The following is a 17,047-nucleotide window of genomic DNA, read 5'->3' as shown; positions in this document are numbered from 1 at the left end:
CATGACTGTGATCTCTACCCATTAATAACATAGGTGATATACAATGTGTGAGCTGTGTGTGTAGAGCTAATATGCATCATCAAGGCCAAATGCAGATGTGCAAAGACAATGACTTCCTTGTAACTAAAGGACACAGTTCAAACCAGGGTTTCTTGGTTTTTTTAGTGATCACACAATAAGAAAAAAAAACAATTATGACAGCTGAAGGACAATAGTTGCTTCAATCAAATACAAAATACACTTAGACTTAAACTTACACGTAAAAATTCAACAATTTCCCGCTACAAACTTTTTCTTTTTGACATATTGTAGCAGTTATACATTGCTGGCAAAAGCTTATTAAGTTTCAATCTGCATCAGGTTCATCCAGAACAACATCAGTACCCATCCAGGAACAGCCCTGATGCCCCAAGCAATTCTACAAGCAAACGCCACCCTTTGAAATGTTGTGATGCGTATTTCAAGAGAGCAAAATAAACAGTGAAATTATATTAAACTTGTTTTTTGGGAAACATCATGAACCACTCAGAAGTGCCCAAGGCTGCACTTAAAGGAAACACACAGGGTAAGAGCCTGTACCTGTAGTGGAAGCACCACCAGGGCTACACAGATGAGTATGACCACCAGCAGCTGAGAGGGCCAGATCTGCGGCGTGACGTCTCCATAGCCCACTGTGGAGAAGGTGACGATACAGAAGTAGAACGAATCGAATAGGGACAGGCCCTTCCCTGCCCTCTCTAGATGTTGGATTCCACAAGCTCTGTAGAAAGACAGAGGATTAATGCTATGAACTGATGGGCAATCTGCTTCACTGTGCAGATTTTGCATGGCAGGCTGCATATCAAAGTTAAATTTGCACAAGCTTAAAGGGAACCTGAAATCAATACATCTCAGGAAACTGATCAGTATCGATCATTTAAATTGACATCAGTGATTGCTCTGGCTGTTCCACCTCAGTGCCCCTGGTAATACATGTGTGTGTTTTCATTGATTAAGTTTGAGAATTAATGAAAAGAAGATGAAGATGGATAATTGAATGGTTGGAAGGAGGTGCCGGTCTGTGGGATGTAAGTATGAGAACGACAAATAACATCAATAAGTTGTAAGAATAAAGGAGTATAATGGGCATGAGGACCTCGAGACCAATTCAGTTGATCACTCACTTTAGTGTAACACATTCCTGCTGGGAATGTACTGTCACTGCCAATTTACTGCCTGCATTTTATTCAGAAGCTACCCTGCCATCAAAATAAGCAGGGTTAAGTGCTTTTGTGTAGTGGCCAAGCAAAAAGAATGAGAAAAACAAAACGCACCGGGAAAAAGAAGGTTGTCAATTGGTGTCACGGGATACGAGCACTGGTGCAGAAAATAAAACTACGCATGCCAAAGATGCAATACCAACAAAGAATGTAGGTACAGTCAGCGACAGTGACAACTCCAAAAAAAGGCAGAAAGATTTTGTGGGGAAGCTGATGGAGTGTGTCAGAAACGCTCCGTATCTTTGAGTCAGCAAAACCCAGCAGTGCTCCACAGTAACAAATATCCCTGCCAGCACAGCGGTGTGACATGATGACCAGATGTTCCAACCAGGAGTGATGTTTCTCCCCTCAGATCAACCTCTAGTAGATATAACATTCAATCTTCTAGAGTCACATTCAGTCACAGACATTCTTCCATATGCAAAGCCTTTTATTTTATTGATCAGCATTGCCAGTCATTGATAAATATTGATATATCATTACTTGAGTTTTTGGTTCATTTACTACCATGTAAGATCGAGCTGGATGTTGTTGTGAGCAGCAGAGCTTCACTCACCCGGTGAAAACCAGACACAGTAAGGTGCAGATGAGGATAAACACTTGGTTGAACATGGCGGAGTGGGTCCTCTGGATGGCACGATGGAAATCATTCTGGATGCAGGGAGATAATCAAGTGAGGCAGGTAGAGAAATAGGAAATTGGGATATTGATCAGCCAGGCAAACACGATCATCTGTATATAGCTTTTCCATCAATATGATTAATACTTGAGGTAGAATAATTGATTGATAAATGTCCTGGGTGGCTGTAATTATGTAGTCCAATTCCCTATGTAAGCAATTAGTTGTAATACTAGTAATACTTCTCCGTAAAGTCATGGATTAAGTTAATGTCAGTACTCAAATCATGCACATAGAATCCAAGTAAGAGCTCACGACTCGCGCTCACTCACACCTTATTAGCATGTTCTATCTCCCGCTGCCTCACTTCACCGCCTCTCCAAACTGTCCTAGATATCTCGCTATCTATGTGCGGATCTGCTTGGCCCAAAACTTTACCATCTGCCCGAGTGCCGCCTTGGCAGCGTTCTAACTGCGATCATGGGTTCGTCTGAGTCACAGCGACAGCATACACTGTACCAGTTGGATACTATGTAATTACTTAAAATTTCACTTCCCTAACAGCGAGCCCTGATAGATTCTTTGGGACATTCCAGTCACAGTATATAATCACAAAAACACTCACGATCATGTTCTCCAGGGCACCTTTGGCAAGCCAACAGTTGAGAAATACAGGGACAAATATGTTCCTCAATGGATCCCAAAAGATCTGGAGTAACAAAGAAAGCAAGAAATCAATCCGTTAACCAATTTTCTTGATAGAGAGACAAATCAAATGCATGTCAAATCCATATGCACTGGAAAATCGTTTGGATATTGACTTGACTCTATTTGGGACGGGGCAGAAAAAGCATCAGTGCATATTTATTACGGTATGCGATTGATTTACTCGAACCAATACCAGAATGACCTGAAATTGACACTATGTTTGAGTATTTGAAGGTGGCTGCGCTAATATTAATGCTTTGTGGTTGCTGATCAAATAATTAAGTTCCTGACTCACTGTGATTATGAATGGCACTGAATTGATCATCTCCAGTATGAAGGACATCTGAAAGATCTGCTCCCAAAGGTTCCCCTGTCAATGGGAAACAATTCATTCAATCAAACATTATTGTAATTAAACTGTGCAGAGAGTGTGTCAAATATGAGGTGAGGCTTTTTGCAAAGTGTTATTCCTGAGAGCGAGTCCATTAATAATGTGTATGGTAAAGACTGTGAGACAAAATAATCAAAAACATTCAAACAGGTTATTATTGCCATTAAATCAGCTATAAAGTAAGGTTGTTGATCTGAATTTATTAAGGCTGTGGCAGGTTAGTGTAGCCATAATTGGTGGCTTATCTGACAGTCCAAATACTATACTTATATTTATTTGTGCATCAGTGAAATCTGTAATTATTATTATTACTTTTGTAAACCTTAATGCATGACATGTATTTTCTTTTAGATATGTGTTGATATAGACTGAGTTTGTTAGTGTCCTCACAGTACTACACAGAATAGACAAGATGTATTATACTGTACAGTACATTAATACTTTGTAAGCTAATTAATAGCTACTGTAACTTCATATTCAAGATTTTTATTTTATTTTTTATTTGCGGATTCTATCTAAGAGGGAATCATCACACAGGAAGTAGCTGCTCATTAAAGGACTGAAGAGGTAAACAACCTTCTGTACAGTAGTAAAGTAAATGGCAAGATGCAGTATAAACAAATATAATAAATCTTATATAATAAAACTCCGGACCAGCAGACAGCACAAATAAGACTCATGACAGGCGGCTTATGCTTTCATATCAGCAGCGGTGAATGTTTACTGCCTCATGTGAACTTAATCTGAACACATACTCGTCTTCATCAACTGTGATCCTCCCTTAAATGATTATCAACTCAGAAGTGCATCTTGTGAAGACTTGGAACGATTAATCCCAAACTGCACTTCCGGCCAAATGCACCGTTGAAAGAATTGTTTCTGTGTGACTAGTCTGAAACTAGTTGTAATAGAGTGTATTTGGCTCTGTGTCTTAGAGTGGCATCTTGGCACTGGACAATGAAAGCTGCCGACCCACACCAGAGAACAAAAGCGCACTGCTGGACTGTAATCAGACAGCTGGAACAAGAAATACAAAAGAGAAACTGTGCAGTGTGGCCCAGCCCAGTCCCTTACCTTGTAGCTGAGATATGTAATGAGCATGGTCTCCAAGAAACTGATTAAGGCCACTGTCACCTGGAGCAGAAGGGAGAAGGAAATATATCAACCTGGCTCATGCAAATCTAATCTCTTCTGGCTGCTGAACCTTCACCGAACCACCACGCTGTACTGAAATACTTTTATTATAAATGGCTGCTGGCAGGTTCAGTTTGATGAGTTGCGTTGAGATTCTGTTCATGCAGTGGAATTTGATTTAGGGGCACTTTGGATGGAGTGCTGCTGGTATTACTCTCACCTGTATCGCCCATACAGGCATTCGTCTGTTAACCCAGAAAATCAAATCCCTGTCAAAGAGCAGAAAAACAAGATATGGTAAAAATCCAGAATCCTTACAACAACCATTGGCCATTTTAACTTTGACTACAACATACCAGTTGATTTCTGTTGATTCTGTTGCACTAGTCAAACTGTTGTTCCGACAATTTACACTGCTACACAAACAGCATAGGAAATACAAAGAAATCATCAATCAATGTGCTGTTAGTATTAATCTCTATATCTATAACACTCATTCAATGCACAAAACCTCAGGTAGGTGTTTTATTGAACCAAAAGACTTCAACACTGTAAAAAACAAATGATGTAAGTTATGTAACGATTAAGAAAGAGCTGAAACATCGTTTTGTTAGATCGGTGGCTGAGATGGCAAAATATGACTCTTACCACACGCTGCCATTGACCTCCTTGGGGTCATCCAGGCTGACTCTCACAATGTACAGGACACAGGTGAGAATCTTCAGTGCGAAGTTGAACAGGCGGATTCTCAGACCTGTGGACAACCGCAGCACAACAAAGCACTTCACTTTTGTTCACAGGTTTCCATTTAAAGCTCAATTTCCCCTGTATGTGGACATTTACATTTATTTAACACTGTTGACGGGTAATGTCGTGGACAATCTTTGATGGAATGATCAGGAAACAGTTGGGTCTCAGTTGATAGACTTATTTTCAGAATAAGAGCATTCAGAATTTGTTCTTGCAAGAAGGTTGTCAATCACAGAGAGTACAGAGAGTCTGCAGAGTGAAAGACCAAGCATAACAGAATGTAATGTGTTTTTATGTCGCTGTTGGGCTGAGCTGTCTAAGACTCAAGTGTTGTAAACAGCTTTGTGATTGTGTGTGAGTCTGTTGCTGGTGACAGATGCTCCTAATCTCTCCTCATTAGAACTTTTGCAGCAACTGCTTCAACTTTGTCTCTTATATTTATTTCAGGGAAATGCTTTAAGTGAAAAATCGAAAGCAACAGCGACAGCCAAAGCCCTGAAGCGTGACTAATACAGCTCCGTGCCACTCTGGGGCTTGTCACAGCTTCAACATTTACGCTTGCTTGTAACTTTTAAACACGTGGCTGCATGTATGCTGGACAGCCAGGGGGGGGTGCTAATCGTATTATCTTTTTCCAATCAGCTTCACTTGCCACCTAATTTGGAGCGACTTGACCTCCTCACATAAAAGCCAGCATCAATGCTAAACTGGTTACAAACAGATGCATGATGGAATAACTGAACAGATACCTACAACCAGTTGTGACATTTTCATTAGACTTTGGTTTTAATGTCAGGGATGTTTTATTGACATTGAGTAGAGTGAAAGCATACGACATGTCAGCCCCCCATCTTAAATGTAGCCAAGGACAGACAGATGCACATGTTGATTCATAAACAAATGCATGCAAATGAATGGCTGCCAGCAAGCAAACGTGTTGTGGCACTTATCTCCTAATGAGGAAAACACTCTTGCTCTGCTTTGTCTCTCTACAAATGAAGCCTTATGGTCTGTGCTCGCTGTGCTACAGTCCTTCACTATGAGGCAGCTAATATAATAATGAAAATTCCAAACAGAGACTGAAATTGGATATGCATCATAAATTACTGCAATTTCCGACATTATAGATTTATCTGTTCATTTGCCGCTGAGCATATCTGGTTTGCACTTACCATGGGAGGAGCACTTTTCTGTACTTACTTGACCTTTGGTTTTTGATGAAGAAAAGCTTCAGCCTCTCCTTGAAGGTATTTTCATTCACATAGAATTCCACCTGCACCCTACAGGGAATAGTGAGAAGATGTCACTGTAAATGTACACTGTATATAGGCACAATATAGGCAGGTACGTCAAATCAACCTTGTCTCAAAGGGCTTTCACATATTTCCACCTATTTGACCCAGCCAAGCTCACAAAGACAAAAAGGGGAAACGCCCCAAAAGATGCATTGTGTTTAAGGAAGAAAAAGAAAGATGAGTATCAATCCAGCAATTGAGTCCTGATCTGGTTGAAGGATCTCAAATCTACAAAGACATAGTTGATACGTAACCATAAAGTCCATTATACTAGTGAGGAGATAACCACAATGAAGACAACAGGAAAGTTCATTACCTTACAGAAATTCTTAACAACATATCAACAGATGTGCAGTGAATTACTTACAAATATCATAAACTCCATCATAAGGTGTTAGACAAAGCAATGGATTTAAAGTTGTATTAACCTATCAAAATCAACCAATCTTATAGTAAATGTGACAATTGGTGTTAATGGGCAACAGGCACAGCTGTACTTACTTGTTTGTTTGCATGCCATTAACATTCCTTGTAAAATTTGCACATCCCAGCCAAGTTCAATAGAAAGTAGATAAATACCTCCTCCGAGGAGACCTACTCAAAACGTTCAGAGCCCATTTTGAGGGTGAGTCATGGCCTTGGGGAGAACCATTCAGATTTGTCCTGAATCTGAATGAAGGGGTGGATCATATATATTATTATGATTGTAATATCTTACCATTCTAATATAACACTTACGGCCAATTTCTCAAAAAGTAATATGCCAATGTTAAAGAAGAGAATCTAATCTTATACCATAATATATTCTGAATTACTACAGGTGGGTCCAGATCCAGATACATTTTCATTTTTTTAAATTGTATAAAATGCCTCAATCGAAACAAATCTAACATAGTAATTAGATCTGTTAGTATGAATGCGGTTTCTCTCTATTCGGACTGCTTGGTGAGAGACCTGCATATGAAGCTACCGGTGAGCTGGTGTCGCTCTTCTGACTCATTTTGTTACTTTCCTTATTGCATCTGCTGTTCTGCCAAATTCATTCTAAAGACAATATTTCATATTTATTTCAAGTGTCCACCTGGAAAACATGAAACATTGGTTGCAATTTGCCAGGAAGTCTATATGACTGAGCCCAAGGGTCTTTCTTACCATACATTAGTGAACACATAAGTGAACAGTCTTGCATGTCTTGAGCAATAACACAGAAGCATTCATTAATAATTGACCATCATTGCCTATAGAAATGTACAGGACTTCAAACAGCAATGTTCTAAGGCCGATGATAGATCTAAAACTATCAAAGGTTAGAGGTGAAATAATGTACTTAAATACACTTCAAGGCTCAACCAGACAATCACTTTGGCACAAATAAGGATGTAGACAGTGTGGATTGGTTAAAATAAGCAGGTGGGGAGAAGGGCCGATTAAATGTAGAAGACATAATGCCACTAATGAGCACAGAGGGAAACAATAATGGTCTTGTATCTCCGGAAGACACCCTTACAGGCTTCTACCTTGCTGACAAGATAAATTACTGGGTGCAAAGAGACGGGGGAAGAAAAGACAGAGCAGAAGGGCAATTACAGCAGCCTCAGGGAGATGGAGAGTAGGTTGAAATAAGGGAGAAAAGAATGGAAAGCCTGCACACCATATTCAATCTCTTCACTCTATCCCTTTTTCTGGCTATATCACCATGGAGACAGCTTCCAAAAGAGGAAATGTTCACTCACTCACGTGTCCACTCACCACTCATTCCCATCCCCATCGACTCAATCTTACCCCACATACAATTTACAGCAACTCCGCTCCGTCATTTGGAGAAGCAAAAGAAAAGAAGAAGAAAAGGGATAATCATGAAAAAATAACAGGTCAACATTCCACCAGGGTTTCAGATTCCCCATCTACAGGGCAAACAGACTCTTCAAGCCCACAACACCTTCCATCATGGAATTCCAATATGTTGACCATAACACCATCATGGCCACTCAGACGAGAATTTGCAATGCATAATGGATGCTTTTGACAAGGCATACAAGCTCGTGAATTTGATTTAAACATTGTGTTACCCAGAGTCCTGTTTCAACCTGCAATAGATCAAGCTCCTAACCCTCTAACCACCTCAGTTGACAGCACTCCCTGACAGAATACAGAACATTTTCACAATGGTGGCAGCCTTCTCTCTCAAAGATGCCTCTGGATGATGTTATGGCTTGGCTGGCAGGAACATGCGTATGAACTCAAGTATCCTGGATGAAGCCACAGTCATCAGCCAATGTGAATTGTAATGGATCGGGCACATACAGTAATTTGCATGTCTGAGCCCGACTCCCACCTCCTCGAAACCTCTTAGTTTAGTCAAATCAACAATGCAATGCAGGCTCGAGAAGAAAATGAGTGCAACAAAGATAACATCAAATCCCACATGTGAAAGTGCCTCGACAAAAGAGAAGGTTTCTCTGGACAGAACAATGACGTACTGTTTCTAAGGGGACCACACACTTTGAACAAAACCTCGACAGTTTGACTCAGATCAAGAGGCTTCATAGAAAGGTCTGGAAAGGCACAAATGGCCACTATCATCGCCTACACCTGCTCACATTGCAATAGGATTAGAGGATCGCAAACAGTTCTTCTGTGTCCTTAAGGCTTGTAAATAAGCACCATAACGACGTCACCGCGAAGAATCACATTTGATTGTTCCCTTCTGTTTGAATATTTCAGTGCAGGAGCCCATCACTGTTGCGGTCTAAAAGCAAGTACAAATGGGCCACAGAAACCACAGACCCACAGTATAAACATAAAGTACACATATGCATTAACCCCCGGGTCACACATTAAAGCTCACAGTAGGTGAGCGTATATTCACATAAATAAATAAACTGCTTAACATGTAGAACGACACATATAAAGCAGTCGTGCTCTTTGTTTTATCACATTTCTAGCTGCATAATTCCAGCTAGGGACACAAAAACAAGCACTCCTTCTAATGTGGCAACTGCGACAGCTTCGGTGGCAGCGGTACATTCAATTAGTTTAGAATACCTTCCATCAAACCCTTGACAACCAGACTAAATAGGAGGTAGGCACTTGGCACCATGGAAAGGAAAGTCATCAACTATCAGTCACAAGCCTATTGCAGTATGTGACAAGTGCATGATCATGATAGAAGCAATGAGGTGAAAACCGTACTTACGTAGAAAGACATAAACAGCTATATGTATGTACCCTTTATTGAAGAGCGAAAGAATAAAAATGCTATGTGGACATTGTAAATAAACAGCTTGTTTACCGCAGGCTAATCTGCTCGACAGACAGAGTTGTTTAATAGCCAATGTTTACTCTAGTGTTGAAACAAAGCTGTTGAACAGTGGCCAGATGGGATATTTGTCAGAAGTAGTTGCAGAGGCAAACAGAGGTGAACGCTGACATCATGATATCGGAAAAACTCAAAGGAACCGGAAGCTGTTAGCTGAGCTGCTGATGTTTGATTATATCAAACGCTAATCACTTCCTGTACAATCTTGTAATATGAAGTCCTATTATTATTGGTTAACACAATTGTTGGAATAGCAACAAATGTAGGAACTCTCAACCCTGTTATGTTTGACCGATCAGGTTACTTGAATGCAGTGATGAGTTGTGTTATGGTTTATGATCAGATCAAGGCTTTGGGTCGCTGAAATAGCACACAAATTATCCGCCGTTAATATTGCATTTTCTCTTGTAAACAGAACTAGAACAGCACAGCAGCGCTCTTATCTGACACACCCTCAAATCTGTGTCTTCTTCTATCTCTGATTGAAGCCTCACTCTGTTCCTCTGACAAACTAAACAGCTGAAGCATGGGTTATTTCCAGGCTTGGCCTCAGGAGATCATCAGATATAAAAAGCTTGATGCTGAAACTAAAAAAAGCTCTTTTTTTGTTTTAGACTCTTACGGGGTCCACAAAGCTAAATATTTCTTACAAATATTCTCTATGGTTTTGATATAATTGCTGGATATAACCAGATTTGTTGGACACCTGCACTCATTACTTGTGCAAAATATGAAATATCTAAAAATCACTCAGCCTGATGCTGGTCCTGAAAGTACTACTTTACATTTTGGCCTATAATGTTTGAACTGTATGTATTGTAGAATCCAAATGTGTTTTCCCCTTAATCCCTTGGGTCAGGCCACATAATTGCGCACCATGCCTTGGATGTCAAATTAACGAAAATTGTGTATAAAATTGCATCTCTATGTCAACAATCTTTCTCTCTGCATGGCTTAAGGCCCATCTGAGGACTGATGCCATTAGACTGGATGAAGAGTACTAAGAGACGTGTAAAGCCAAAGATACTTTCCCCATTTGTAGGAAAATGATCAAACATGTGGCAGTCAAATCAATCTTGACCGAGGTGTGGCTTTGATGTCCTTTAGGCAAATTGCTTGCAAAACAAGGATTCCTAAAGCTTTACATTTGGAATGGAAATAGATATGGCATAATCCGAATGTTAAACATGCTTCTGTTTTCTAGCGTAAATACAGGAATATCCGTAAAAACAAAGTGGTTCACTCCTTTAAAACCCTTGAAGTGGACTGGGCACTGGATACTGATGGCCCCAAAAGACCCAAACCTCAAACCTGGATCCCTTGACTCCCTGTAACTTTCAAGTTATCATGTGTTGCAAAAATGATAAATGTTCACGTTTAATCTGATACAGAAGACACCAAAACCAAAGACATTGCTCTAAGCAAAAATTATCATTGGGATGATGTTCACATAGTTTGGCAATTTCCACTAAGACTCCCTTCCCTTCCCTTAAACAGTGTTGTAATATGCAATGCTTTGTAACAGGGTCTTCAAACTATGGGATATAAAACCTAGTAAAAGAGGGGCCACAAAAGAGAATACATAGCGATGAACATGCCAACCGATGCTTCTGGCTCACCACTTACCACATCCCCACATCCCCGCAGACGCACAACCGCCACAAAAACCCAGAAACACCAGCAGGGCTCAGTTGGACCATCATGCACCGGGTGATGGATCACTTAAAGCTGATTAGTGGCTATCCTCGGATAAAGTTGTGGATGTTGTGGATAATCTGATATTCAATACTCGTATTCAATGAACAAAATAAATAGAAATAATGAGAACTAAAACGTGTAAAAGACTAAAAATCAACCTTCATGCTCAAGGGATCAGTTCTCATCTGTTCAGTCTTTGCAGCATTGTGAACATAATGAAGACTAGTCAACACAATCAAAAGTGCACATTGTGAGTTGATTTAAAAAAACAGAAGCTACCTTTTGACCATTTAAAATCTGGAATAGGCCATCGTGTTTCCTTTGAATGTCACAATAAAGGTGAAATGGCAGCCATGACTGAGTGGGTTTGTACAACTTTGTACAACTTTACATTCAAATACCAATTCATTCAAATTCTTTGGTGTTTGTGGAGTCTCTGAGTTCAAGGTAAGGGAACAGTGAGACGTGTCGTGTTGTCTTACTCGAAATCATTTCCCAGTCAGTCTGGTGGACATTTACAACTGCAGACACATTTCATGCCATGATGCTTAAAATGTCATGCCATGATGCTGCCAGAGACTTACTGGGCATTGGTGGAGTCCATACTGTACTCCTCCTGATACCTGGACACGAGGACACAGACAGGTACAAGTTAAGAGACAGTGAGGTCCAGTAAGCAGGGAGGGAAGGAGAGGAAACAATGGCCACAAAATGCCACCACAGTTTATTGGCATTTACTTGCATCTTGAGTCAGAGAGCAATTGTTTCTCATGGTTTTGACCATGTGATGAGCATGAAGGTTACAAACAGAACCCAATGCAATGGGGACAAATACAGTGTCAAAACACTTACAATGGCTCAGCAGCTGTGTAGCCTCCAAGGCCAAAAAGATGAAACATGCAAATCCACTGGCGTGTGTGGGGTCTGATTGCATTCATCACATCTGTCTGTTTTGCATGTTTGCCCACAGAAAGCCATTGCATCAGATTCTGTTTTTGATGGGCAACGTTTTCATTAAATCACTGTAAGACTCCTTGTGCAAGTAAACAAACAATTACAGTTGACAGCAACAAATAGACAACAGAGTAATATTTTCAACAAAGCGCGTGCAACAACACAATAGGTTAAGCAAACACAAGGATTGCTTCAGCTACGGCCTAGATAATATATATTCAATGCAGACCACAGGGGACACACCCTCTTGGTGAGTGTTATGGGCCGTTTCAAATTCAATGACCATTAATTAGACCATTAAATGTAAATTATTATAACGTGTGTTTTATCCTCAGTGAGAGAAGGGCTGGGGTTAGTTTAGATTCATTTTAATACTCAGATTTGCACACAGTTCCTGCTTGTTTTTCCTCCTCAGTCTACAGTATAATACGTAAGAAAAAAGCTAAAGAAAACCTTCAATACCAACAGGTCTTGGTATTAGATACAATATATTCAGGACTATCAAAACGCAGAGTCGGCAGAGCAAAAGTAAAGATGTAGAAATGACGTTAAATAGCACATTTCTCCAGACATAATAAATGGAATATCATCTTATAGCATTCAGAGCTCTCTCTGAGATCCATTACAGCGCTCGTACATTAGTGCACCAAATAGGGTTTGCCTGCATTTTGATTCCAAGTCGAGAGTTAACAACAGCTTCAGCTTGGAGACTGTGAGCAAGCTCCCACAGAATCAGAATCAAAGCTATACCTACATGCTTTCACACTGCATGTATAAGAGCCGAATCAACAGGATCCTTGTTATTCCTAAATTACAAAGTTTTGATTATATGCATCAATGTCCCTTCTGATGTTTCTGTTCTACATACTGTTCATATACTGACTAATTGATGTTAATTACAATAAGTATGAACCATATAAATGAATGCATTGTACTATTTCAAACAGTAGCTGACAAATATGAAGTTGATTATTGTATATAAGCTAATCATGTAAACATATCCAGTATGTCTGAGTAAGGTATATCCCACCTCACATCTAAAATATCAGTTTCAACCTATCCAGGTTAATGTAAATACAATTCTATTATCAATACATAAAAATTCCATTTTGGATCCAATTCCTTTGACGCACGTAAAAGTTTAAAGCTTGCCTGTGGGTCAAAACAGTCAAAGATGTGTTGATGAAACTCTGGGTCATTAAAAACTCATTAGTTGGCACTTCAACTGCCTGCAAAGTTGTAAAGTTTCCAACAAACACTTAAAGTCTTCATCTCATTCACGCCTTGCTAAAAGGTCTAATGGATTGTCCATTAAATGCAGGAAGTAGCTCGGTCACCAGAGAGGACGGGTATCATTCAACTATAATTACTCTTTGCACAGTGGACTATTACCATCTCCAGGACTCAATTCAATCATACACAATTACTGTCAAACGGCTTTTAGTAGGGTTTTGATAGAAGAATATACCTAATACCTGATAATATTACCTTATAAGTGTTTGTTCAGTAATCAATTTCCAATAATACTGCAATTAACTAAGGATCAAACTTACGAGCGTGGAGGTTTGTGTATAAACAGTTACCCATCTATACTTAGTTGTCTTACTTGATGAAAGAGTGTCATCTTCAGAATGTACAATTCATTTACACTTTAAAGATGCATCTAGCTTATACGGAACATACCATGTGAGAAATCAATAGTTTTGGTTGTGCTCTGTGCCGAATGCCCTTCGCAAGTAAAGATTCAATTTGAAACTGATTAGAGACAACAAGAGTAGCAACATGAGATGATCTCCTCAGCAATGGTCTAACAGGCCATTTGCCTATTTGGCAACATTAAAATAATAAAGATGCTATCTCTCACTAAAGAGCTTTAGCAGTGCAGAGATAAACACATAAATCAAATACGATAAACACAGACTCTCGTCAACTCCATCAGCTTATACATGCACTCGCAGGCTCACAAAACAACTCCATCCCAACTCACACAATAATGAGAAAAAGTTTAGAAAATGCTAATAATCATTGAGGAAGCAGTTAGCTGCCTGCAATGTCTCAATCTGATGACGAAAAACAAAGTCAAAGTCACAGCAAATTGATTCTCACCTCTTGAGAGCCGAAATAGAACCTAAATGAACTGAGCTGCACCTTGCGCTGCTTCCAGAGTATGCTCTCACATTCACAGGGCTGCTTCAAGGACTCAGGGAAATGCACATTACACAAATGTGTGTGTGTGTGCGCGTGTGCGTGTGTGTGTGTGTGTGTGTGTTTTTGTGTGAGTGTGGAGGGGGGGATGGGGGGATCTCTGCAGTAATTTTAAGGGTGGCTGGGATCTGTAGTTTCCATCCGTCAACCTACATCAGAAAGCCTTTCCAGCATTTCCTGAGTCTCACACTTGAACATTGCACATACACCTCTTAAACACTACATGTATGTACTAACACACACTGTATAGTTCACACACTTTTGTGACAAAGGAATGACAAAGGTTTTTAGACTGTCAGAAGACGATAGTAGATGGTAAGTTTTGTCCCTCTTTATATGCAGTGCAACCTTAGGAAGGTAATGCAATGTAATAAAACACTATTAATTACAGATTATATACAGATTATCCTTGAGTTAGATCTACATGCATGACAAGTCTTAACAATATCTGAACATTATATTTGCAAAAAGTTAGCAATTATAAATAATGATAATAATATTACTTTTAAAGTGTAAAACAACAATGATAATAAACACACAACCTTCTTTCTTTTCTCTGTCTCTCTCTCCCCCCTCTTTCTGTATCAAGAACAATCTCCAAAATGTCCCATTACTGTATGTGCACTGTCATGTCAAATGCTTTCTCTGATAAAAATACACATAATAAAAAAAGAAAATAATAATAATAATTATAAACTGTGTGAGAAATTCAATCTTATAAGTTCATTGCATATCACACCCTGCACCATGAGCCCAAAACTATGATAATCAAGTTGGATAAATGTCAGATTGTACTATGAATGCCGGCCATTGAATGTTAGACAGTGTTAGAATTATGTAATACAGGCTGCCACAAGCTGAGATCTCAGCTCACAGTTTTAGATTATCACATATGTGTGCATGATATGTTATGTATATGAAGTAACGGAGTTGGACAGAGACCATATAGCCTCATATAACTGTTTCTTTCCTGTACTAATCCCTACGCGGCAAAGCCCTGAGTAGGAGGTTTTGAGCTGTTTTCAATTTAACCTCAGTTTGAATTGTCCCACATTATTCTCACAAGATGATTAATTCTTTGTGAACTGATGTTCACAAGATGCAGGAGCGTGAAAGTGAGATTGATGATTCTGCAGGTACACAACCCACGGCAGAGATACACTCCTTCTAATAATATACTGTAATGGAAAACTTACGGTTACATGTACGCATACACATTTCTGTATTACAAGAACACATTTGTCTGAAAGTTCATCCTGTTCCCACCCTTGTCTCTGCAGAACTGCACATAACACCTGTGACCGCAGACACAGCTCAGCCCAATTTTCCTTTACGTTGTGACCCCCACCCAACAGCTTGAAAACACAGTATTTCACTCTGCAGACTCTCTGTACTCTGTATGATTGACCGACCTTCTTGCAAGAACACATTCTGTATGCTCTAATTCTGAAAATAAATCTATCAACTCAGATCCAACTGTTTCCTGATCACTCATCAAAGATTTTCAAAGATAATACAACGACCCACGCATAACATTATTAAGGAGAGCTGAAGGCCACTTATGAATTCATTCAAATGTCGTCTCTCCAGATATTCAACTTCTTCTTAGATGTTTATTTTTGTTCAGGAAATACAACAACGAGGGCAACTCAACTGAGCAGAGATTGTATACTTGCAGTTTACTGAATGATACTGACAAACAACATACTCTTATGTATTAATTTACCCCAATGGCATCATTAAAACCCTTCACTTAACCACGGGTGTTAAATCAAATGAAAGTACAATTACTCTGTGACAGTGTATTTACTGTTCATTTATCGCTCCAAATGAACCTGTAACATAGGGCAGCATAGTAGTGGTGTCTACTAAGTGTCTACTGTGTGTTGGCACAAAATGCTTTTAGGAGTTAGATCCAAGGATAAAGAGTCCTGGTGGGCACATAAGAGAATTCACACATACATCCAGGTGGGAGTAACTATGAAATCTATAGACATACTGTACATCCCATTGAGAGGGTCACAGTGGCAACCCTTAGAAATGCTGTATACACTGGATCTCGCCTTTTTGTGTTGTTGATGTACTTGCATGACTTGGGCCATTGCCTTGTTACATCACCCACCAACATTGAGTTTCAACTGAAAGACCACTACTACTGTTTTACCTGAATAATCAATGCAGGCTCCATATTTACTATCTGTATTAAGTTATCAACCTTTTTAATAACCTTTTTTTAATATGTTATAAATAAATTATATATCTATTCATTATACATCCTATGACAGGTCCCCTTTATATTTAAGAGTAAGAAATAAGCATTTAACACAATGTAAACTATGCTATAACATTATATGGACATCTTAATCCGAAAACTTTCAGCCGTATCACCCAACATTGTTTTATGATCTGCAAAGGATGTTTGCTCTGTCACTTGGGTGAACAACTCTCAGTGACCAAACCCATCAATACAGTTGTAGAGACACAGTACTACTACTACTGCTCCACTCCTTAATAGTATCATTTGGGTGTTTCTAATTTTTCTTGTCAACCCTCCAATAACATCCTCCCTCTGATACTTCACCTCCTACCCATGACCCTAAAACCAGCCTCATGTTGCACATGAAGTACCGTAAACATTAGGTCATTGTTACCTGACATCTGGAGATCGGTTCTCGGGAGCCAATCTAGGGCTCTTTACTTTATTGGAGTTTGCCG

At 39.5% G+C, this 17,047-nt stretch overlaps 1 protein-coding gene across 3 annotated transcripts in view; it reads right to left on the bottom strand.

The window, feature by feature from the left end:
• The window catches only part of kcnt1b (potassium sodium-activated channel subfamily T member 1b), a 44,865-nt gene that overhangs the window by 14,222 nt on the left and 13,596 nt on the right, over window positions 1-17,047 (bottom strand). For all 3 annotated transcript variants that reach the window (XM_076150923.1, XM_076150924.1, XM_076150925.1), the window contains exons 2-9: window positions 6,062-6,141; window positions 4,760-4,865; window positions 4,332-4,380; window positions 4,052-4,111; window positions 2,882-2,956; window positions 2,504-2,587; window positions 1,816-1,910; window positions 580-760 (exon numbers count right to left, since the gene is read on the bottom strand). In XM_076150923.1, the coding sequence (XP_076007038.1) occupies window positions 580-760; window positions 1,816-1,910; window positions 2,504-2,587; window positions 2,882-2,956; window positions 4,052-4,111; window positions 4,332-4,380; window positions 4,760-4,865; window positions 6,062-6,141 (730 nt within the window). The remainder of the gene's footprint in view (window positions 1-579; window positions 761-1,815; window positions 1,911-2,503; window positions 2,588-2,881; window positions 2,957-4,051; window positions 4,112-4,331; window positions 4,381-4,759; window positions 4,866-6,061; window positions 6,142-17,047) is intronic.

Source organism: Genypterus blacodes, unplaced genomic scaffold, assembly GCF_046128005.1.
Source record: "Genypterus blacodes isolate CSIRO-AG114 ecotype Tasmania unplaced genomic scaffold, CSIRO-AGI_Gbla_v1 ptg000053l_1, whole genome shotgun sequence".
NCBI lineage: Eukaryota > Metazoa > Chordata > Actinopteri > Ophidiiformes > Ophidiidae > Genypterus > Genypterus blacodes.
The sequence above is the reverse complement of the archived record's forward strand: the minus strand, read 5'-3'. Positions and strand labels throughout refer to the sequence as shown.